The 26,383-nt window shown below is 38.3% G+C and overlaps 1 protein-coding gene across 7 annotated transcripts in view; it reads right to left on the reverse strand.

The window, feature by feature from the left end:
• LOC127644021 (GRB2-associated-binding protein 1-like) overlaps window positions 1–26,383 on the reverse strand; it is a 120,203-nt gene that overhangs the window by 3,511 nt on the left and 90,309 nt on the right. For 3 of the 7 annotated variants that reach the window (XM_052127013.1, XM_052127019.1, XM_052127018.1), the window contains 7 exons: window positions 19,842–20,485; window positions 17,276–17,370; window positions 16,563–16,866; window positions 9,732–9,815; window positions 6,154–6,247; window positions 5,250–5,376; window positions 621–761 (listed from right to left, as the gene is read on the reverse strand). In XM_052127013.1, coding sequence (XP_051982973.1) covers window positions 621–761; window positions 5,250–5,376; window positions 6,154–6,247; window positions 9,732–9,815; window positions 16,563–16,866; window positions 17,276–17,370; window positions 19,842–20,485 — 1,489 coding nt within the window. Of the gene's footprint in view, window positions 1–620; window positions 762–1,687; window positions 1,764–5,249; window positions 5,377–6,153; window positions 6,248–9,731; window positions 9,816–16,562; window positions 16,867–17,275; window positions 17,371–19,841; window positions 20,486–26,383 lie in introns of all 7 variants that reach the window. The other 4 variants (XM_052127015.1, XM_052127014.1, XM_052127017.1 and 1 more) reach the window with 4 other exon arrangements.

The following is a 26,383-nucleotide window of genomic DNA, read 5'->3' on the forward strand; positions in this document are numbered from 1 at the left end:
CATATCATAAGGTCCGGGGGTAATAACATTGGTGTCGGTATGTATTATGGCCCCATTGTACGCCTGTCAGCTTTAGATAGAAAAAGTGTGTCCGACTAACAGCGATTAAAACCACACACAAGCAAGTCTTTCCATATCATTTTATTTTAGAGGTGCGCCAATCAGGAAAGTTCAGGCCAAAACTATCATGTTTTAACACTTTTTTTTTTTTACAAGCATTAAAATGTATGTGTCTGATTTCTTCAGTTAAGATTAGTGCTGTCAGTCGATACATTTTTTAAAATTGCGATTAATAATTTTTTTTTGTAGTTAATCGCATAATAATGTTTACAGTTTATTTTACCTCTCCGTCTCTAACGGTACAATGACATGGTAGAGTCACCGCAATTACTCTTAAAAATGGACACATACCAATTCATACACATTAAATATTAATATATTTTTTATAAACCTGCATAAACATCTGAAACATCATGTCCTATCTGAATTTTTGAACTGAGAGGAAATAGGTTTTATTTATTTATTCAAAAACAATATTTTTTTGCATTCTGCATTACAAGTCAGATAAAATAAATTGAATACATTTTGTGTAAAGGTGTAGCCAGCAGTTGTAAACGTACATTTATTACCTTCCGAGGAGGAGTTGATGACTTCCCAGGGTCCAAATCTAGATCCAGATACTCCACCTGCTTGTCTCCTTTGGGCTTCACTATGGGACTGCCACCTCCTTCAGCATTCATCGGTGCACCTAGCTTCATGTTCTGAGACACCAGCAAAATAAAAAACAAACGTTAAACAAAAAGACAGGATAATGTCAATAAATAAGTTAAAGGTCAACAGGATAATGTGAAATGGCTAAGTTAAAGGCCAACAATGCAGTCAGAATTAGTAATTGAAAGGTTTATTCTATTGGTATATTACTCTACGACACTGCTACTAGGTGATGTCAGTGAACGGTTCAAAATGGTTTCAATCATCTACTCTATCTTATCAGTGATGCGGTTGTTTACCCAACACTCATTCTGATGATTACATCTGTATGGAGTTTTGTCCACATTAGCACGCCACCAGAATATACTGAGAGAAATAGGCCTAGACTCACAGAAATGTTTCAAAATTGTGAATCATAGACCATCCTAAGATATTTGTTCAAAAACTCTTCCTTCTGCAAATGAAAATCCAACCTCTAGAAGTGTCATTTGGAGAGTAGACCAACAAGATTGATTGTTTTGAACTGAATTTCCATGTCCATGTGTCATAATAATATATTAAGATTTATTTCACTCTGCATGTCTTACGCAATACAAACCAAATCATCAAGTGACTGTTAGGTAGTAACAGCAGGGCACTGCTATAATAATGCATATACATTTTTATATAAAAAACCAAAACAATACATACAATATCCGGTCTACCAATACAATCTATTCTGATTATTTGCTTTGAGAAAATGAATCTGGACTGGGTATTCATTGAAGAGTCATCTACGCACAAGTACCTCATAAAACTCGTAAAGAACATGCTTTTATTCCAAGCCATATTCAAAAGTACACTAATAAACAGTTTTTTTTTCTTATGTCTAATGGTGTTTATTGGCAAATCTATTAAGCGTCCATACGCAATCTAGGTTGTATGAAAACACATCCAAACAGAGATGAGTTCAGTCCAATTTAGCAACCCTGCTCACCTCCTCCAGATGGTCTAGACCTGACACATCTCTCTTTATAGGAGTAATAGGAACTGTACAGTAGAAGGACTCCTCTCTACAGAATGGAGGGACAAGAAGGACAGGAGGAGCAGAAAAATCATAGAGGAAAAGGAAACAAAATGGCAAAGACTAGAAACGAAAAAGTGGAATGAAATACAGATGAAAACAGAAAGAGACAAAATAAACAGGAAAAAAAGGATCCACAAAAGATAATGCAAGGAACAGCTAAATGAAGAAAATGAGAAACAGAAACAGAAAACGAGACCCTTTCATTCATGCAGTCGAAGGAAGTTTGCAAAGCAACAAAAGCCACACTGTGCATTGTTATCAGAACTAAAGCTATATATCTCTGTTTGTTTAGGTATGTAATATTCTTGGCACACCCTTTTTGACTGCTGGCATGACAACATGTTAGAAAACAAGCCATGCATTAAAACGTCATGAACATGGTGTGTTAATAGAGATAATAATCGCTTTAATAAAAACAAACATGAAGCAAAAAAGATGAGAGGCCCTTCATCATCAGGGGAAACCATTAATCCAGAGACAAAAATGGAACAAAGACACAGCGGAAAGAAATTGAAGAAAACCTGGAGAAAACTGAAAAGTGAGAGAGGAAAATCAGCGAGGGGTCCTTCTATTTACTCTTCTGACTGACCAGTTGTTTAAGATATCTGGGAAGTGCAAAGTTGCATTTTACTATTTAGTCTTAGTCACCAGTAACGATAAAAAAAAGTATCTAAACATAAAACATACGAAATTTGAAAGTAAAAATATTTTGGTCCTCAATATACAATATATCTTGTAAAACTATTTAAAAGAGAATCATAGAAAGTGAAAGCTAAAATGATATATAGACCATGAACTGAGTTTATGTTTGTTTGAAAATAATACCAGAGATCTCAGACCTTATCTGAGAATGAGCATCAAGGAATACTAAGAATTCTCTGAAAATAACTTAAAGGTACATTATGGGGTATTTCTGGTTTAATTTGTTGTTAGAAATGATTACACCAGTACATAAAAAAAAGTTTTTCTCACCTTACCAAGTTACTACAGTAAGCCTACAATAATGATTTTACATTTATATTTACAGATGTTGGGTTCAATTTGGAAGGGATGTTCAGGCTTCCATCACTCGTCCTTGGACGTTTACAACATGTCTGTAAACAGTTCTGACTACTATGGTGTGTGTTAAGCTACTTACTTGCTCAGGCCCCAATTACACCCGGTATTAAGATACGCTTTGGGCAATCTGTCTGAAATAGGATGACACAAAAGGTGTAAACGATGCCAAAAACCTTTTGAGATTTTTCCCAATTAATCAAATTCTGAGGTGGTTGAATGTAGTTGAAAATGCTAATCAGTTAGAATAGCAGCAAAGCCCCACTCACTCACTTGTCAATCGACCACTACACTAAAACAAGAGTTTTAACTTCGCCAGTTATGTGCGGTTATGAAAAGGAAATAACCCTCCGATCAGAAAATGTAAAAAGGTGCTCTTTATTTTAATTTTATTTTTGCATTTTATCATCATCATAATCATGCAGTAAAACACTGACATAGCGATTGGTGTACAGTACAGTGCAAAAGACTTAAGATACCTTAAGATGGTTATTTATACCTTCAGCTTTAGTGTCAATATGATATATATATTTTAAATTCACAAACATTCCTTTTGCAAATTGAACAGAAGAACAGGGAGCCCTGAAACAGATGGCAAGGCCCCCACAAAGCCCCCCACTCAACATTGAGTCAGTCTAAGATTACATGAAGAGACAGAAGCAACTGAGATAGAAGCCTATATAGATAGAAGAATGGTGGCAAATTCTCCAAGAAGCTTGTAATATCCTATCTGCAAACAACCAAGAAAAACTGTGTCTAGTTCAGACATGGGCAACTTACGGCCCGGATCAGGCCCTCCACCTGTTTAATGTGGCTCGCGGCTCATTTATCGTAAAAGTGTTATTCATTGGATATTTCAGTTAAATTGCATTGGGACCTAAAGCGTTTAACATGCTCAGGGTTGCCAGATAAGAGATGCAACACCCCCAGTTTGAGATTTATATTTGCGCAAATTAGAAATATTCTGACTAATGTTATACTTATTTTGTGCAATCTGGCAACCATTCACAGGAGTGCATTTTTTCTATCTCGCTTTCCCCTTTGAACAAACTTAGCGATCTGTAGTGCAATATTCTGCTCAAGGAAAAGTGTTATAAGGCTACTCTGTGTCCATTCTTGAGGCTGCTTGTGATGTTTGGTGCTACTTTGCAGGTAAACCTTCTCAGTGATTAAATTAAATATAAAAGTAGATCTCGGCATCATTGACATGCGAGCAAAAGCAAGCCAGAAACAAATATGTATTTCTTACTTATGCAATTTAAAAATGTTGAAGTCCCTTCACACCTGTATGTTAATCTAACTCTTTCAGTAATCATTTATCATAGTCATGCAGCCTGTGTTATTCTGTTGTGTGCTGAAAGTCAAACCATCGAGGAGACCCGCATCATGACCCTTTTAGCATGTAAACGGGTACTGTTTTAGAAAAAAATAAGTAAACTCGCCTGCTTGGTGACAAACATTAAAATAAATAAATGTCATTATAATTGTTTTTTTTTTTTAATTAAAACAGACCCCTGATGTAGAGATTGTTAAATTGAATAATAAATTAACAGGGAAGTAGAAATGGCAAAATAAATGTATAAGCTCAGCCTTTAGTCAGTTTTTTAATGCCTGATAGAAAAGTATCTACCTTTGTAGAACAATACAATACTTTAGGCAATTGCAGAATAGTCTCACTAGTCACAGATACACTTCAGAAAATTGAGTGCACAGCTATTTCTGGGCTTAAAAGATACAAAAAAACAAATCAATGCAGAACATTGTATCTCAAAAGGAATACAATGTGGCCTCCTATGCACTACTTAAAGGCCGATGTGGCCCTAAAACTATTTATGGCATTATTTAATTTTTTTAATTCTCACTATGCAGCATTTTTCACAAGTGCTTAAAACTTTTGCACAGTACTGTATGTCCTCGTGAAATTAGAATCCGAACATAAGTGGACAAAGGTGACGTATATTATGACCAGGTGTAAATGGTGATGTGTCTCGTCAGTCTACTTGTGATCAGATGGCCCTAAAAGCATCTTCAGACCAGGTGTAAACAGGGCCTTACAATATATTTTTCAGATAAACATCTTGTATGACTTGTAAGGTCTTAATACCAGTGACTCTTGGTGTAGCTATTAAAATCCATTTTGATAAGGTGATCACAGGTTCATCCGCACAGACGAGCAGTGCGACGAACAGAACACAACTAAAAAAATACAAATAAAATGTTCCCCTGCAAGTAACTTGCAATGTTATATTTCATCAACAGGCCAGACTTCCGTAGTGTACCTTTAATATTGCTCTTAAACTGTACATTTTTTCCATTCTGAAAAATCTATATAACTGATCTTCCGTTTCCAATCCTGACTGCATGAATTAGAATATAACTGGAGTGAAACAGTAGCTGTGGTGTTGGTTTTACATACTGGTTCATCTGTAGACATAATAGGGTGTTGCATGGGTACGTAATGCTCATCACATTCCTCAGAGTCTGTGCTGGAGGCAGTGCTATGCACCGAGGGCGGTCTGGGAGGTGTGGCATACCTAGAAGGGCTGAGCAGCAGGACAATGTTTACACCGCCGCACTTGCGTGCACACACACAAAGAACAGCATCAAAATCTCTTGCTGTCTGAACTGGACCTCCTTTGCTGAGAGAAAGAGCCTGATGTAAAGGGCAGGTGATTCCACAAAACACTGCCAGGCATAAAGACTTTTACTGACACACTTTATCATGTGAACAGACAAGCACAAACCCACACAAACGCTTTCATCTGCCTTTTAGACACATGACAGACAGTTCACAGAAAAATGCAAATTCTGTCATCATTTAGTCACCCTCATGTGTTCCAAACCCATTTGCCATTGTTTTTTTCATGGAACACAAAAGGGGATGTTAGGCAGAATGGTAGGGAATGACAATGAAAGTAAATGGTGGCTGAGGCAAACATTCTAGCTCACATGTCCTTGTGTTGTTCTATGGAAGAAAGAAAGTCATCTGAGTTTGAAACAACAGGAGTGTGCCTAATGATGACAGAATTTTCAATCTTTGGGTGAACTATCCCTTTAATTCAATAGATAATTCATGGAAAAATTTTAACTGTCATCACTAGCAATTTTATGATCAATGAATGTTAGTTAGTGATGACAGTCAAATCATTTATGGACACAAGTCATAGTCATTTTACTACCATTAATACCATTTTACTATTATGAGGTGTTAGAACAAGGCTACAGGAATGCATGAATGATTAGTTATTTAGCCTGTGGAGGCCATGCAGTATCATGCCTGAATGCTAATCTGCTTCAGAGGAAACATGCCTGACACTTACTCTCTGGCGAAGGTCCTGGTTACAGGAGAACGGACTGGTGCCTGAAACTCATCCAACTCAGGTAAGGGCTTGATTTCCAAAGGGGCTGGTTTAACTGAAAAAGAAGAACCAGTTTAATGCACAAAAAAAAATAAAAATTTCTATTGTTGTAATGTCATCCTAAAACCAACAAAATATTCAATCTAATTACATAAACATTGGTCATTCTAAACAAGGTAATTTAATGGATATTTCACCCAAAAATAATTTACTCTCTCATGAAATACTCTTCATTTATTCCCTCATGCCATCCCAGATGTGTATGACTTTATTGGAAGAATATCTCAGCTCTGTAGGTCAATACAATGCAAGTGAATAGTAACCAGAACTCAAAAAAAAGAAAAAGAAAAAAGGATATAAAGTCAGCATAAAAGTAATCCATACGACTCCAGTTGTTTAATCCATGTCTTCTAAAGCGATGTGATCGTTGTTGGGTGAGAACAGACCAAAACATAACTACATTTTCAATGTACATCTTGCATTACAGTCTCTAGGTACCATCATGATTTCAAACGTAATTACACTTCCTTGTGCTTGACGCATGCACAAATCACTAGATGGTGCTATACGAAGAGTTATCGAGCTTGGAATCATGATCACCAAGGAGACTCCTGTCAAGATGTACAGTGAAAAAAAAAAAGTGTTATATTTTGGTCTATTCTCACCCAAAACCAACTGGATCGCTTCAGAAAAAAATTATTAAGCCATTGGAGTCTGATGGATTATGTTTGTGCTGACTTTGTCTGCTTTTTGGAGCTTCAAAGTTTTGGTGACCATTCACTTGCATTGTGAGGACCTACAGAGCTGAGGAATTCTCTAAAAGTCTTTGAATTTCTTTCTTCATATAAAACACAAACATACACATCTAGGAAGGCATGCAAGTGAGTAAATGATGAGAGAATTTTCATTTTTGGGTGAACTAACCCTTCTAAAACAACAAATATTTTTTTTAAAGATTGAGTGAATGAATTGGCTTTTGCTTCAAACTGAGAAAAGTACCCTTCAATGTCTAATTTGGGAATTGCTAGGTTTGATTAATCAAGATATACTGTATTTAGCATTATGGAAATAACCTGCATACTTGTACACCTCATAATTGGGGGATTCAATATGCTCCTAAACTGATGTTAGTCACTTAGTCAGTAGAGGGCAATGTTTGCCATTTCTTCTTACTAACAGTCACAGATACATACATGTAAATTTATGGCACACTACCATAATACTATTAAAAAAAAGTTTTTTTTTTTTTAATTTTTTGTATTTTTTGCTATAGATATTTACAGCAGAAATGGTAAGAGTTATGCCATTCTGAACAAAGTCTAAGTAAACTTCCTCAGAGAGACAAGTATGCTTCACTAAAATATTTTTTTTTTAAGGAACAAACTTGAATAAAAAAAACTACAAATACAGGAAATCAAATACAAGGAAAGTGGTGCTGTTCCATTAAGGGAAAAAATACAACTAAAATGTTATATTCATCACACACAGCATCTGATTCAGTTTTCCCAAGTGGAACAAAACTCTGTTGAGCTGAGAATGCACCCAATCTGGCAACCAAGGAGTAGCTATAGCTGGCTGAAACAAGCTGGTGCCAGTGTGTGAGGTAAGAGTACACATAGCAATATGCATTTCAAAGCCCTAACTGAACTTTTTGGGCACATAACATGGCTTGAGGGACTTCAAACTTAAAAATACATTCATCCATAGCTGTTCTCCAAAATACATGGTAGCAAATAATGAAACATCTATTTTTGGCACCACTTTTGTATTACTGTGCTTGTGTAACGTATTGTACTATTGTATTTATATGATATTAAAATAAGTCATGTATCACTATTCATCAATTTAAAGGTGCATTAAGTAATTTTAAGTGTATACACATGATGCATTCATGGATCAGCCAGAAAAGTTTGCCTAGTGTATAGCTTATTGTTACATCAGCGTCTCGCTGCATTATCCTTGCAGTTGAAGACAATAGTTTTAAAACTTTTAAAACGCGTCTTGTGACTTTTGCATTAACATTAATTGTGTTGGGTTTTGTCTAGCTGTTTTTACCATTAGAACATATACTTTGGCAGGCTAGGTTTTGTTGTTTTAACCTGATACATTATAGGATGAGATGGGTCACTTGTATGCAAATTAATGGGAGAATCTGTAACATTAAATATGGCAGCTGTGGGATTGTCCCGCCTTAAAGTTAAAAGAGCCGTATACGTATACTTTGTATACACAAACAAATTTCATGCAGCAACACTGGTAAACTGCATTTGTGAACTTTGATCACACCCTTAAAAAGCAACCAGCAGTCCATGGCAGAAATACTCAATTTTAAACCAATATTAAACCATTAAACAAAGCAACATTATGGGCTGTTCAAACAGGACACATTGCTACGTCAAAAAATGACAATGAAACAACTACGTAATTGGACAGAAGTCATTTATAGGCCTGAACTCCCATACAGTTAATGATATAAACACCCAATACTTTTTGCCCATATGCAAATAAGTTTAACCTGCTCTAATTTGTCCACCATTTTAAAACTGACATTGATCCGTTCCATTTGATGCTAATGGTGCAACACATATTTACATAGACAAACAATTAAAAAAAAATAGCACAGATGGTCGCAAGAATGTGTAGTGTCAACGGCCCCTTAGGAAGCTAATAAGATTCAAAGCAGACACCTGGATTCCTCCAAACTGTTTGTCATGATAGGATTCATCTACCCACATTCAGCCTTTGTCAATATGACTAAAAAAAGGATTATGAAAATGTGATGGTTGGGTTTATTTTTAAAATGACTTCTGGGGTCAGTGAGAAGTTTGATAGTGAAAAGTGTTAGCAGAGATATCGTGAATGATGAATGTGTCCAATCAATGTTAATTAGTTAGGTTTTACCTGTGATTAAGCATTAGATTCCCTCCACCAGCTTGTCAACATAAACCCCATTTAGACCACTTTCTTAAAAGAACAGTTCACATCAATGAAAATTCTGCCATTATGTGTCTGTCATTCACATTCCAATAGACTCCACATGAATAAAATAAAGACCCACAAAAAAAAAAATCATGTTGAATATCATGTTTCACTCAAATATGTCAATTAGACTTTAAATACATGCTTCACTCTACCAGTGCCTAAAAGTTCACTAGTACAAACTGTATTTCCCCTCAAAACCTTGACCATCCATTTAACAAACAAAATCCAAGTTTCATAAGAAAACAAATCTGTGCACACAACAAAGACAATGAACAGACAACAGAATCAGTGGCTTAACTCTGAAATAAATTGAGTGCATAGCCAAGTTTGTCTCCACATACTGCTGATGATAATGAACTATTATCATCATGTCAGTCAATTATTCACTTATATCAAGGTCCTTTTACAGCTGTCAGGTATGCAATGGAGGCCAAAGATTTTAGATTAAATATTCCATTTGATTTGTTCTATAATACAATGTGTTGAAACCTTCAGAAGATTAGACCTCAGTGCAAAGGAGGAAGAAAGTGAGAATAGCATTCTGCCGAGGTACATACCCTTACGTCGTCTTGAGAATTCACCTATGGTTTGGGAGTCGGTTCGCTCAAGACCGACAGCTCTGTTTATTTTAGGGCTCTGACCTGAATTGGTGAGAAAAAACTTTTTTGTTACATTACTTCTTTGAAAGAGTGTGTGTGTTTTTTCCGAATCCTCACAACCATGCAAATTAACAAAATCATAACCACCTCCATCACTTGTTCCTCTATTTCTCCACACAAATATGTGTAGGGCTGCTGCCATGGTAACAACTCTTCATGCATTTAAGTCATGCGATGAACAAGGCTTCCCCACAAAGACAGAATTGCGTGAGACATGCACAGGGTTAAACAGACACACGTGGGTGAGTACAGCATTCACACCAAACCAACCAACGACACAACACGCCAGCATGTAGCTCAGACAGAGAGCAGGGTACAGTCTTCAGAAATATTACAAGGTCTGAACCGACTCCGCTTTTGTTGTACCGACAACAAGAAAAGTCAACAGTAATAATCACCACAACAGACCCATAACAAAAGAGAACATCACAAATCATTCTAAGATTGAATGAGAGGTGAATAGTCAGGGTTTGTTACAAAGAGAGACAAAGCTAGAAACCAGAAAGAATGGACACAACATTTGAATTTAGCAGGAAAGCAGACACTGAAAGGATTAATAGAGAGGACAACAAACACTAAGACAGAAAACACCCAACAACTGGATTTAGAATGTCACCAAAGTCATTTGAATCACAATATGAACCATGAAAGCTTGCAAATACACAACAAATACAAGCTGCATTCTGCATTGTAGTAGAAAGGACGCAATTCATTAACAACACGCTGGTATTGATGAGTGATGAGTAAACAGTGAGAATTGTGCTTGGCCCATGGTTAAAGAAGGTAGACTTCATAGTGCTTGACTCATGCGCAGAGAGCAAGATGGTGCTAAAAAGTGTAATCAGGCTTGAAATTATGATCGCCAAGGAGACTGCATATGTAACGATTTATAGATACAAATTTGGTCAATATTGGTCTGTTTTCATCCCGAGCTGACTGTATTGCTTCAGAAGACATGGAATAAACAACTGGAGTCTTATGGATTACTTTTATGCTACTTTATGGAGCTTCAAAGTTTTGGTCATATTTCACTTGAATTGTGTGGACCTACAGAGCTGATGGCATTAGGGTGAGTAAATTATGTGAGAATTTTAGTTTTTGGGCGAACTATCCCTTTAATGTGATTAGCTAAATCTGTGGTTATTCAGCTTGGACACCTGTGTGAATGAGAAGGTAATTGCAAAAATGGCTTGCAGCGATAAAGTAACTAGACGTCATTCTTTTTCATTTAAAGCTAGTAATTTCCTGCCACATGAGCAACAGCGACCCCTGGCAATATAAGGTGGGCGTGTCCAGCAACTGGACAAAGTTGGGAAAAGTTTAACTTCATGTTAATGAGTGATGTGACAGTACCTACCATTAGAAGTGAAGACAGTGGAAGACAGCTGTCGATTTAACACATTATTTCAGTAGGCTTAAAGCTGCACTGTGTAAGTTTTTTAGATAAAAATAAACAAACTGCTATTATTGATTGAGTACATACAGGGTTTTTACTGCATAGAGAATTACTCTGTGGCCGCCTCCGTCAAATTTCGTGCCGCCTCCGGCTTTCTACAAAACTCTGGTGGGTGTCTTCGTGTAAAAAACTAACAAATGTTGCACTCAGTGAATTGTCATTTGTAACTACAAATCTCGGCAATAATAATAAAATAATTCAGTTGTCGAATAGTCGCTTGATGTAATTTGACATAACTTGAGATCATATAAAACAATAATGATGACACGCGAGACAAGAGAATCGCTGCAGCTCGAGTGTCTGATAGAAACACAGATCACAGCTTGGCGATATATCTTTATTTCATCCTTAATTAAAGTTCATATAATACGGGTGCGTCACATGTAAATAAGCACAAACTCCGAAACTGTCATTCTCTGTACGGTCAGAGCTGCTTCAACTAGTCGTGGAAGAGACCCAATCTGAGCGGGAGTCGAGACCGGGAGAGATTTAAAGTTCCGCCGGCTGATACGGAGGATTGTGCGGGAGAGAGAGATCGTTTACAGACATGTCCGTCATGTGTGTGTTTGTGTCTTTTGTTTCAGTGTAACATAGTCAATGGGAAGGAGGAGGCGAGAACCGGCTTGGCAATATACATTATATTTTAATTATAATCTTAAACAAAATACAAAAATACACACATGATGGACATGTCCATAAACGATCTCTCTCTCTCGCACAATCCTCCACAGTCGGCCTTTATCCCTCTCGGAGGCTTGATTAGCCTGATAAGGGACCGGGTGTGTAGAATCACGACCCAGCCCCGCCCTCCGCCCTGCCAAAATAATGTAATTAATTTTATTACAAAATGTCATCAATTGACAGCCCAGAATATTGTATACAAATATAATGCATGGACGACTGCGTCAGAAATTGTCAGCATTCTCAGAAAGTTTGAACCATTCTTGGATACACGTTTATCTTGTTCATGATATGATAAACGATGTACTGTTGCAGTTTGTATACAAACATTTTCCACAGCTGAATGTTCATTTTTAGTAACAAGAAAACCTTTTCAATATAGAGTGACATCTCATATTTGCCGGCAATACATCCCATTTGTAATCAGATTTGCAAAAGCTATGGGCAGTAATGCAGCCGAGACTGCCAACAATGTTAGAGCGACCAGCAGAAGAAATGTCTAACAATGACGAAACTTACAGCAACCTAGTGTCCTCCAGCAACAAAATAACAGCAAAATTAGTTCTGGATCATTTGTTTGCAGATGGTTTGATGTTTTGTTATCTAATGCAATAAAATCCATACACTGTGTGCCTTGTTCACACTGCAGGTAAAATCTGATTTGTTTAGACGACTACAGGTTTTATGTGGACAGATCAGATTTTTTGCTTTGCAGACTGCTATTGCTTTTGCTAGCACGTCTACATTAGTTGTTATAGAAACGATGCAAACTTGCATATGTTCAACATGCGTGAGTGTTTATCAATGGATGTTTTTTCATGTGAGCTTCCACATTCTTCAAAGAAAATGGCTTAAAATCAGGAGAGGTATCATATACTATGTTTATTGCTGCCAGGATTTAAAACTGCCCCGTTTCTGCCAGACGTCCATTATTTTTCCCATGCAGTCCTATATTTTATCAGGTAGAGAAATGTCCCGTATTGAAGGACATGTGTCCCATATTAAAGCACGAAAGTGTCGGACAGCAAGACATTTGAAGAGGACCTGTATTGAAGCGCTCAACATGCTGAAGCATCCCGTATTCGCTGTGTTGGCCCGCAGCCGGTGTGTTACCGCACCTTATATCGCATCTCTTTAGGTGAGTGAAGCCAATGTCTGAATAATTTTATAAGAGGTATGCACTACTTTGGATGCCCTGCAATGCTGTACAGTACAAAAGATATGAGTGTGTTCCAATCAGAAGAGATCATCTGTTCCCAATAGAGTTGCTCTTGAGAGTAGAAAAAACAACTTAAATATTGGTCTGAATTATTTAAGGCTATAAACTATAGGCTGAAAGGTTTAATAAAACGGTCATTCTCAAGTCACATTTTAAGTCATTACTTTTTATTGAAAATTCACTTGTACCAATCCAACAGCATCGCCATCATTATTGTTTTCCCTTCGAAATGTCTTGTGAAGGCATAGATTTTGCCATTTCGAATGCAGTACTCTACAGTGAGGAAAATAAGTATTTGAACACCCTGCTATTTTGCAAGTTCTCCCACTTAGAAATCATGGAGGGGTCTGAAATTGTCATCGTAGGTGCATGTCCACTGTGAGAGACATAATCTAAAAAAAAAATCCAGAAATCACAATGTATGATTTTTTAACTATTTATTTGTATGATACAGCTGCAAATAAGTATTTGAACACCTGAGAAAATCAATGTTAATATTTGGTACAGTAGCCTTTGTTTGCAATTACAGAGGTCAAACGTTTCCTGTAGTTTTTCACCAGGTTTGCACACACTGCAGGAGGGATTTTGGCCCACTCCTCCACACAGATCTTCTCTAGATCAGTCAGGTTTCTGGGCTGTCGCTGAGAAACACGGAGTTTGAGCTCCCTCCAAAGATTCTCTATTGGGTTTAGGTCTGGAGACTGGCCACGCCAGAACCTTGATATGCTTCTTACAGAGCCACTCCTTGGTTATCCTGGCTGTGTGCTTCGGGTCATTGTCATGTTGGAAGACCCAGCCTCGACCCATCTTCAATGCTCTAACTGAGGGAAGGAGATTGTTCCCCAAAATCTCGCAATACATGGCCCCGGTCATCCTCTCCTTAATACAGTGCAGTCAGCCCTGTCCCATGTGCAGAAAAACACCCCCAAAGCATGATGCTACCACCCCCATGCTTCACAGTAGGGATGGTGTTCTTGGGATGGTACTCATCATTCTTCTTCCTCCAAACACGGTTAGTGGAATTATGACCAAAAAGTTCTATTTTGGTCTCATCTGACCACATGACTTTCTCCCATGACTCCTCTGGATCATCCAAATGGTCATTGGCAAACTTAAGACGGGCCTTGACATGTGCTGGTTTAAGCAGGGTTACCTTCCGTGCCATGCATGATTTCAAACGATGACGTCTTAGTGTATTACCAACAGTAACCTTGGAAACGGTGGTCCCAGCTCTTTTCAGGTCATTGACCAGCTCCTCCCGTGTAGTTCTGGGCTGATTTCTCACTTTTCTTAGGATCATTGAGACCCCACGAGGTGAGATCTTGCATGGAGCCCCAGTCCGAGGGAGATTGACAGTCATGTTTAGCTTCTTCCATTTTCTAATGATTGCTCCAACAGTGGACCTTTTTTCACCAAGCTGCTTGGCAATTTCCCCGTAGCCCTTTCCAGCCTTCTGGAGGTGTACAATTTTATCTCTAGTGTCTTTGGACAGCTCTTTGGTCTTGGCCATGTTAGTAGTTGGATTCTTACTGATTGTATGGGGTGGACAGGTGTCTTTATGCAGCTAACGACCTCAAACAGGTGCATCTAATTTAGGATAATAAATGGAGTGGAGGTGGACATTTTAAAGGCAGAATAACAGGTCTTTGAGGGTCAGAATTCTAGCTGATAGACAGGTGTTCAAATACTTATTTGCAGCTGTATCATACAAATAAATAGTTAAAAAATCATACATTGTGATTTCTGGATTTTTTTTTTTAGATTATGTCTCTCACAGTGGACATGCACCTACGATGACAATTTCAGACCCCTCCATGATTTCCAAGTGGGAGAACTTGCAAAATAGCAGGGTGTTCAAATACTTATTTTCCTCACTGTATATGTCTTCTCATCGCAACACCTGACAAAACAAACAAAAAACAAAACACGGAACACGAAATCCGATCTGACCGTTCAAACAGAGACGCATTAAGAAAAATCTGTTTTTAATTTGATTCCAAACTGTTCAGACTAATAAAACCTAAATTGCTTTGAGTCAAATTGGCCAAAAAAATATTTTTTTCTGCCCATGTGAACATAGCCTATGTGTAGCTTAAGTGTCTAGAAATGTACAAATACTTTTTGGAACTACTGTAGTTCATGCATCTCCTGTGTATGCACATCATAGTCTCCTGCATCAGTCAGCGGTCAGAAACAACAAGTAATTGATATACAGAATGGTTTCAGATGTACTTAGAGGGCTGCTGCCATTAATGTTTAGATCAATATTGGGCTGCTGATGTATCAGCCTGCTTGTGCAACTTTCAGCGCATCCCCCTTTTCTCTCTGACCATATTAAAATTCCCCTTGCATGTCTGGCCATCACAGGGGTCTTTCAATAAAGCACAATGGGGACAGAGGTGACCGCTCCGGGCTAACAGCCCAGACGGGCTCCCTCATACCCAGGGCTCTGAGCCTGTGTACAATATCCTCTTTCATTAGTAAAGTCACACGCTAGGAACTAATAGGCAAAGGCCACCGAATCAGTAGAAAGGACTAGGTTGCTAAACAAGTTGAAAGAGTTATAATCTAATGACGACAGGCTAAGCACCCTGAGAAAGAACTCAATCGACATTAGCAGATTCAGAAGTGTTAGGAATACACAGATGTGTTAAGTAAAGGATGTTTCATAAGCATGGGCCAGCACCTGTTAGTGAGAAAGGATGTAATGAGCATTGAAAGATCCAAGCTGAATTTCAAAAGCCTTAGGCAACATACACATTCATATAATTCCACACAGGGCTGCACAATTTATCTGAAAAAAAAAAAAAAAAAAAAATCTCCACTTTCACTTTCAAATTGTGAAAGTGCAGATTTATAGTAAAAAACAAAAAACAATGGTCTGTTTCTCACCCATAATTATGTCACTTCTGAAGATATAGATTTAAACACTGGAGACTTATGGATTACTTTTATGTGGCCTTTATCTGTTTTTTGGAGCTTGAAAAGGCTGATCACCATTCACTTGCATTGTATGGACATACAGAGCTGAGCTATTCTTCTAAAAATCTTTGTTTGTGTTCAGCAGAAGAAAGAAAGTCTGGGATGGCATGATGATGAGTAAATTAGGATTTTTGGGTGAACTATCCCTTTAAGGAACACAGTTTTCAGCTTGTTTTTGGAAGTGTAGCCTATGATGGCATGCATAAAGAAAATGGCATGCATATTTTTGAATATTTGCCCCACGCATAAGTATTTAAATGTAAATTCTATCAAATCAAAATTAATAATTGTGACAAATAATAAACAATTAGCCTATTATTTGTCATAATTGTGCAGCCCTAATTCCACATCCCATTTATTTCACACATATAACACACACCTCAGGGCTCACCTTTACGGTCAGGTTTCAGGTTTCGGTCTACGGGTGGCGGTTGGCATTCAGTTATGTGCATTGGTCTACGTGGCGGGGTCTTGGGGCTGGAGCGGAAGCCCATGTGGGCTGGAGGGGGCACCTGTTTTCCGAGAGAGGAGAACTCTACAGAGCCTGGTGTCATGGGCACATAGTTGGGCTCCTGGATGGGCTCAGAGAGGCTGCCAGAGCGGTGATGTGAAGAAGAGTGGACACTCATGGGCACATAATTCTCATCCATCTCCTCAGTGGACACATTTCCTACTGGCATCATACCTTTATTCTTCTACATGCATTAAAGAAAAGAGAAGGAACTGTTGGTGATACTTAAGGCACTTGAAATACAAGATTTGATGATGTTTAGATATTGTATTAGACATGAACTTTAGAACAAAATCTTTATATCCATCTACTAAGCATCTTGTGTGCTTCAATGGAAGCCAAGAAATCTGACATTTTATACAAAGGAGTTAACATGGCCATTGACATCATATATAGTGCAAAATCTTAAATATTTAAAATTCATAATTTATGTCATAACATTTCATAGTTTAAATTAGGTATTGAATCCCAGATTTTCAATGTGGACACAAATATTTGAACCCTGTTGTATATAATATAGAAACACCTGGTTTTATCTGTAAATATTATAAAATGACCCCAAAAGACAATGGCATGGAAGAAAGAATACTTACAAAATAGCTGCTGAAGCTTTCATTAAAATCAAATGAGCAATTTTTGTCTGAGGGAAAAGGCCGTGGTATATCATAGCAGTCTTGAGATCCATAATCTGTCAAATAAATGCATCGATAAGCAAATGCTGAACACAGTCAAGAAAAAGATGCAAGTAATATATGCTGACAATACGCTCAGGAATAAGACAATACAGTGTGTTTTCATTATACTGTCAGTATGGATGGGTATCATTATGAAGACATTTCTGAGGAAGGGAGTGACTCTCTCACAATACTACCAAACAACACTAGAGGGACCCACTCACGTATACATGACCCTGTTGTTTCAGCTTGATGGCCCATAATTGAAATATTCTGAAACATTTTGCTACACAAAAAATAAATTGTGAGTAAAATCAAGATAAATATATCGATAGTACATACATGTATTGCTGTTACTTACAGCTCAACAATTAGTTCATTAATAATGAACAGACCAATATTTAAGTTGTTTTTTGTACTCTCAAGAGCATCAATCTTTATTGGTTCTGTCACATGACCAACGTCATGGTGTCACATGAACAAATATGGTTTGATTTTACCGACATATCACCATTTTGGATAGGTTTACATAGTTGATCAATTATTTGATTTGAGAGTGAAAAACAACTTAGATTACAGACTTTTCATAAAATAAAGTGATTGTATGCCTTCAGAAGAATTAGAATATGACTCATGGATTACATTTCTGTATGCTTTATTTAGCATTAAAGTGAGTCACTCCCCTTTCACACAGATCCTGGGATTAATACCGGGAAAAGTCATTCCACAACTGTTCTGGGACTGCAAAATTTGTTCATTCACACTGCAAGAGTAATCTGTAAAGAGTAATCCAGTAATCTGTGCTCGCATTCACACACATCACGGGACAATCCCATAAAGACAGAAGTGACACCAGAGGTGGCTAATGTACAGCGTCTTAAGTTTACTGATAACTGCGTCTTTTCTCTCGAGAAGCTTGAGCTTTCATCCTTTTGTAAACAAATTAACTATGTAAGGTACAACAAAACTGGCGGATGGTGAGTAGCTCCTTGGTCCATGTATGAGATTTGCATGATAGCCAATTTTATTGATTTTATTCTGACAGTTAGCCATACTTTTATAAATGGCTCATAAGATAATTTTTGTTTTGTTCAAAGTTAATTGTTTTTGTGATTGTAAATTTGCCATTTATTTGTTGGCGCTTTTCTTTTTTCTTTTTCTTTTTTCCACCAGCACTGCCATTTTTTCTGTATGCCTTAAACACTTAATTTTTCATTTACAAATAAAACGCATTAATCAAATATACACATTTTATGCCAACTGCTGAGCTGTGATTAAGCATTGAGAAGCATCGAGGCAAATGTCATCTTTTGGATCATGATTTCTACAAGCTTATAAAAACAAAAAAAAGGAAAAAAGCAATAAAATAATTTAGCCATTTTAGGGTTAAGGAAATAAATGTATGAACAAACAGTTGGCCGGTCGTAAGGTTGCAAGGGATGTGGTGAGTTTGTCTACCTAAAAAGCTATATTGATTCATTACAGTCATTACAAAACTGTGTACTGTATCTGGTTGTGTTTCTTATGTAAGTGGGTCTGTAATTGATTAGCCTATACCTATCGTATTTTCACTTACATTCATCTTAGCAAATTCTGTAGAATTTTGTTCACAGAGATTGTACTTCAGTTTTGGAAAGTTCCCTGCACAACACTGCACTTTAGTTAATCACAATTTACAAACTGGGTAACCACCATTTGGTTAAATACCCAAAGTAATCCTACTGTACATCGCTGACTTCAACTGCACCATATATGAGGTGGAAATAAAGTTCAAGCTCTGACATTCGGTGTGCTTAACACTGAATGAAAAATTTATTTATTTTATCACGTCAGGTTGGTGAAGCTGTAAATGTAGCCGATTGTTTTTTAATTTGACTGATATTTACAGCATACATTTTTATTTCTTGTAGCCTATATTTAAAATATTTTAAAAAATCCTGACTCACACAGTGCCATGAATGAAAAAAACTGCCAACGCTTTATGAGAGCCACATGTTTTTTTTAAACCGCAGTACACTGTGAAACTACTGAATCTCTATTCTGCACACAAACATTTTCCTTCGCATGATAAATACATCATCAGTACGACACATACCCTTCACGGTATTGGCTCTGCTTTTTGTTCACACAGACACCTCCCGGGATTGATCCCTAATGTTACTAGGGTCTGATAAAACTTTCCGTAATTCCGAAATTCCAATTGCGTTCACAGAAGGCACCCAGCATTGGTCCCTCCAATATACCGGGATCAGAGCCCAGTGTGAATGAGGTTACTGTCTAATGCTACTGTATTGAATTCAGCCAACAGGACAGTATTAAAACAACCATAAAATTATTTCCTTTTGAATTCCACAGAAGAATGAAAGTCCTACAGGTTTGGAATGACATAAAGGTGAGTAAATGATGACAGAATTTAAAATTTTTAATGCACTATTTTAATAATGAGGCTGAAATTGCACAGACTAATGAGATTATAAAACCTTACCTTTGTGAAGTTGCGATGAATCTACTGTGCCAATTGTGTTGCTCCTCAGTGCTTTGTTCCCTCCTGCACTAGATGGCACACAGTAGTTCCCATCAGTCTCAGACACTGACCGTGGTACCACATAAGTGTTCGTTGGTGACCGTTCAGGTGGGGCTGATCCTGTGGTCAGTAAAGGCTTTGGTGGACGGGGAGGCGGTACCACATCAGTGGCCCCAGAAACAGGCTCCACCCCAGCTGTACGGGGAACCTGGTAGGTGCAATTGCTACCGGGTGTGGGTGGGATGTCATAGCCAACAGACATGATCCTGAACTGGGCCTCTATAGAGGTTTTGCGAGCAGGTGTGTTAAAGACGTAGAAATCACCAGGCTCACTGTCAGGTGCAGAGGGGGAGGATGCCAACTTCGGCAGCAGTACAGTGTCCTGAGAGTAACTTCGGGGCAGGTGGTAAAGGCCTTGTGAATCGGCCGAAAAAGACTGTCCACGTGAAGGAGGGGAGTCATAGAGCCCAGCAGTATGCTGGGAAGAAAAGAATCCATTTACAGAGGCGTGTTTGGAGGAGGCAGAGGTGGGTGTGCAGTGGGAAGGGAGGTTGTCATTACAGTCAGGCTCGGAAGAGGTAGACTTGGAGCAGTCACCATGGGCCCTGCAGAGAAGTCCATGCGTGAGATACCAACTATCATCTACATAACATAAATACCAAAATAATTCATAAACAAATTCTATCACTAACATTTAAGAGCGGTGGCACCAGTTGGTTACAATGACAATATTTATAATGCCTAAAGAACTATAGTTAATAGAGTTGGTGTTACTATAGTAAATTCAAGGGAGGTGATGTGTGAAAAATCTGTGCTTGTCACAGTGTTTTTTTCCTGTTCTTCTTTCTCTCCTGATGCATTTGTCAATTGATGTTGCTTAACAGAAAATGGCAGTGCATAATCAGAGAGAGATATCTGGCCAACTCTGTAGCTGCCCCAGGTGCGACCTACAAAATTGTTTTTGTTGCACCAGGGGAAAAATGTAGCATTTAGTCGCAGTCTGGAGCCCTGACAATGCAGGTTCAACTTGCTGTTCAAATAAATTCTCAACTGCCATGTCATCATGCTGCTTGCTAATAGCCGTTATGAATGTCACTAAACAAACTAGTGTTTAAATTGTGTTTAATAGTGGAATTCGTGGTGAACAACTACACTACCAATGGTCTAGCAGAGAAAGGTTCCCCAATCAGAGAATCGTGGCCAACAAAGCCCGCCAAACAAGTCCAGCAGCGAGCACACACTCCCATGACTCACTGTGAATGACGCAATCGAGACAGTCCCCCTACACCCTCAAACTACATATCTGTATATATCAGCATATCTTGCAATAAACCTAAAATATATTGTTTCCATACTCCAAATCAACAACCTGAAATCAATAGTTTTATATATTTCTATTTGCATTCAATTATGTAATTCACAATGCTTCATTGGAATGTAGTTGGTGCACTTGTTAAAGGGAGTAAGTACACAGTCTTGTAACTTTGTCTTTTTTGTCTGATTTAAAAAAAGTTTAGATTCAAATCAAAGTTTGTAATGTTATGATCCACTTTGGAGCTGTTTGGTTTTGTTTTGGATCCTAGTAAAAGCCTATGGGAAAAATGAATGGGAAAAATAATTCTGGAACCCAGACGGCTGAAAAAGTGGGTGGGCACTGTTGCGCTCTAATAAAGGGATAGTTTATCCAAAAACGATAACAATTTATTTGCCCTCATATTATTCCAAAACTGTATAACTTACTTTCTTCCATGGAATATGAATTGAAATGTTAGGCAGAGTGTTAGGGATTGACAGTTGCAGTCCTTCTTTCATTCAAAATCAGAGGAATGTCATACAGGGTTAAAAACAACATTTGTTTTTGTGATTGTGAGTAAACGGCGACAACATTTTTCTTTTTTGGTGAAATAATCATTGAACTAACTGGTAAGTTAGGTCCAAAACAAAATCATGCACACGTTAAATCTTGAACAGTCCTGGTTAAATCAATCAGAGAAAGTGAGTGCATTTTATACACACATGTATGCACTGAAGGCAAAAAAGGTCTACTGCCAGTAAATTAAGTTCAATATTACCTATGATTTCTTGAAAGTAATTTTAGTAACTGTGCTAACATAGTTTTTAGCTAAAAATAACCACACTATTTAGCTGTTGGCCAATATGTGTGTACATGTATGTGTTGTTTAGTTTTGCGTTCTTCACACTAGTGCTCTCCACTCACTGACTGTCAGGAGGAGTGCTCCTGGTCTCACACTCCTCCAAGAGCAAGTACTCCTTCTCCTCCTTCCCTAAAGCAAGATGAGCCACTGGACTACATCACACACAAATACACACAATGAGACCTTTTTATCCACGTTTTCACCCATAGAACCAAGTATTCTCAAACACATGGTACTGAAATGTCTTAGTAGTGATGGGTGATGAGACCAAAATCGTATACAATATTACTGTGATATAAAATTACTCATACCGTGATACAGTGCATAAGGAAAGTATTCACAGCGCTTCACTTTTTCCACATTTTGTTATGTTACAGCCTTATTCCAAAATGGATTAAATTCATTATGTTCCTCTTAATTCTACAAATAATACCCCATAATGACAATGTGAAGAAGTTTGTTTGAAATCTTGAAAAAATAATGTACATACAGTGAGGAAAATAAGTATTTGAACACCCTGCTATTTTGCAAGTTCTCCCACTTGGAAATCATGGAGGGGTCTGAAATTGTCATCGTAGGTTCATGTCCACTGTGAGAGACATAATCTAAAAAAAAAAATCCAGAAATCACAATGTATGATTTTTTAACTATTTATTTGTATGATACAGCTGCAAATAAGTATTTGAACACCTGTCTATCAGCTAGAATTCTGACCCTCAAAGACCTGTTAGTCTGCCTTTAAAATGTCCACCTCCACTCCATTTATTATCCTAAATTAGATGCACCTGTTTGAGGTCGTTAGCTGCATAAAGACACCTGTCCACCCCATACAATCAGTAAGAATCCAACTACTAACATGGCCAAGACCAAAGAGCTGTCAAAAGACACTAGAGACAAAATTGTACACCTCCACAAGGCTGGAAAGGGCTACGGGAAATTGCCAAGCAGCTTGGTGAAAAAAGGTCCACTGTTGGAGCAATCATTAGAAAATGGAAGAAGCTAAACATGACTGTCAATCTCCCTCGGACTGGGGCCCCATGCAAGATCTCACCTCGTGGGGTCTCAATGATCCTAAGAAAGGTGAGAAATCAGCCCAGAACTACACGGGAGGAGCTGGTCAATGACCTGAAAAGAGCTGTGACCACCGTTTCCAAGGTTACTGTTGGTAATACATTAAGACGTCATGGTTTGAAATCATGCATGGCACGGAAGGTTCCCCTGCTTAAACCAGCACATGTCAAGGCCCGTCTTAAGTTTGCCAATGACCATTTGGATGATCCAGAGGAGTCATGGGAGAAAGTCATGTGGTCAGATGAGACCAAAATAGAACTTTTTGGTCATAATTCCACTAACCGTGTTTGGAGGAAGAAGAATGATGAGTACCATCCCAAGAACACCATCCCTACTGTGAAGCATGGGGGTGGTAGCATCATGCTTTAGGGGTGTTTTTCTGCACATGGGACAGGGCGACTGCACTGTATTAAGGAGAGGATGACCGGGGCCATGTATTGCGAGATTTTGGGGAACAACCTCCTTCCCTCAGTTAGAGTTTTGAAGACGGGTCGAGGCTTGGTCTTCCAACATGACAATGACCCGAAGCACACAGCCAGGATAACCAAGGAGTGGCTCTGTAAGAAGCATATCAAGGTTCTGGCGTGGCCTAGCCAGTCTCCAGACCTAAACCCAATAGAGAATCTTTGGAGGGAGCTCAAACTCCGTGTTTCTCAGCGACAGCCCAGAAACCTGGGCTGTCAGTCGATCTAGAGAAGATCTGTGTGGAGGAGTGGGCCAAAATCCCTCCTGCAGTGTGTGCAAACCTGGTGAAAAACTACAGGAAACGTTTGACCTCTGTAATTGCAAACAAAGGCTACTGTACCAAATATTAACATTGATTTTCTCAGGTGTTCAAATACTTATTTGCAGCTGTATCATACAAATAAATAGTTAAAAAATCATACATTGTGATTTCTGGATTTTTTTTTTTAGATTATGTCTCTCACAGTGGACATGCACCTACGATGACAATTTCAGACCCCTCCATGATTTCTAAGTGGGAGAACTTGCAAAATAGCAGGGTGTTGAAATACTTATTTTCCTCACTGTAAGTATTCACAGCCTTTGCTCAATACTTTGTTGAAGCACCTTTGGCACCAATTACAGCCTCAAATCTTTTTGAGTATGATGCTACAAGCTTGGCACACCTATTTTAGGGCAGTTTCAACAAGGATGTCTCTGTACATTGCTGCATTCATCTTTACCTCGATCCTCACTAGTCTCCCAGTTCCTGCCGCTGAAAAACATCCCCACAGCATGATGCTGCCACCACCATGCTTAACTGTAGGGATGATATTGGCCAGGTGCTAAGCAGTGCCTGGTTTCCTCCAGACATGACGCTTGCCATTCAGGCCAATCTTTGTTTCATCAGACCAGAGAATTTTGTTTCTCATGGTCTGAGAGTCCTTCAGGTGCCTTTTGGCAAACTCCAGGCAGGCTGTCATGTGCCTTTTACGGAGGAGTGGCTTCCATCTGGCCACTCTACCATACAGGCCTGATCGGTGGAGTGCTGCAGAGATGGTTGTTCTTCTGGAATGTTCTCCTCTCTCCACAGAGAAATGCTGGAGCTCTGTCAGAGTGACCATCTTGGTCACCTCCCTGACTAAGGCCCTTCTCCCCCAATCGCTCAGTTTGGCTAGGCAGCCAGCTCTAGGAAGAGTCCTGGTGGTTCCAAACTTCTTCCATTTATGGATGATGGAGGACACTGTGCTCAATGTGACCTTCAATGCTGCAGACATTTTTCTGTACCCTTCCCCAGATCTGTGCCTTGATACAATCCTGTCTCGGAGGAGCACTGTTAATTGCCGGACCTAATATAGACAGGTGTGTGCCTTTCCAAATCATGTCCAATCAGCTGAATTTACCACAGGTGGACTCTAACCAAGTTGTAGAAACATCTCAAGGATCATCAGTGGAAACAGGATGCACCTGAGCTTAATTTTGAGTGTCATGGCAAAGGCTTTGAATACTTATGTACATGTGATTTTTTTTTAATTTATTTTTTAATAAATTTGCAAAGATTTCAAACTTTTCACATAGTTGTTTCACATAATGTCATTATGGGGTATTGTTGTAGAATTTTTAGGAAAATAATGAATTTAATAAATTTTGGAATAAGGCTGTAACATAAAGTGTGGAAAAAGCGCTGTGACTACCTTCTGGATGCACTGTACATCACAGCATGGATATTCTGTACAAAGTATAGTATGTATCATATACAATATAGAGTTTACCGTATAATACAGAAATTCAACCCAAAAATTGTCTACATATTACATAACCTAAACAGTGATGGGGTAATGACTATTCAGTAAACTAAATACTTTACACAATTGAAGTCAGAAGTTTACATACACCTTAGCCAAATACATTTAAACGTAGTTTTCACAATTCCTGACATTTAATCAGCAAATCAGAAAACATTCCCTGTCTTATATCTGTTAGGATAACTACTTTATTTTAAGAATGTGAAATGTCAGAATAATAGTAAAGAGAATTAATTATTTCAGTTTTTATTTCTTTCATCACATTCCCAGTGGGTCAGAATTTACATATAATTTGTTAGTATTTGGTAACATTGCTTTAATATTGTTTAACTTGGGTCAAACATTTTGGGTAGCCTTCCACAAACTTCTCACAATAAGTTGCTGGAATTTTGGCCCATCCCTCTGGACAGAGCTGGTATAACTGAGTTTTCTATTGGACTGAGGTCAGGGCTTTGTGATGGCCACTCCAATACCTTGACTTGAGGTATGCTTGAGGTCATTGTCCATTTGGAAGACCCATTTGCGACCGAGCTTTAACTTCCTGGCTGATGTTGCTTCAATATATCCACATAATTTTCCTTCCTCATGATGCCATCTATTTAGTGAAGTGCACCAGTCACTCCTGCAGTAAAGCACCCCCATAACATGATGCTGCCACCCCAATGCTTCACGGTTAGGTTTGTGTTCTTCGGCTTGCAAGATTCAGCCTTTTTCCTCCAAACATAACGATGGTCACTATCGCCAAACATAACGATGGTCCAAACATAACCATTTCGGTTTCATCAGACCAGAGGACATTTCTCCAAACAGTAAGATCTTTGTCACCATATGCACTTGCAAACTGTAGTCTGGCTTTTTTATGGCAGTTTTGGAGCTACAGCTTCTTCCTTGCTGAGCAGCCTTTCATCTTATGTCGATATAGGACTTGTTTTACTGTGGATATAGATACTTGTCTACCCATTTCCTCCAGCATTTTCACAAGGTAATTTGCTGTTGTTCTGGGATTGATTTGCACATTTTGCACCAA

The sequence above is a fragment of the Xyrauchen texanus genome, chromosome 5 (genome assembly GCF_025860055.1).
Source record: "Xyrauchen texanus isolate HMW12.3.18 chromosome 5, RBS_HiC_50CHRs, whole genome shotgun sequence".
NCBI classification, from domain to species: Eukaryota; Metazoa; Chordata; class Actinopteri; order Cypriniformes; family Catostomidae; genus Xyrauchen; species Xyrauchen texanus.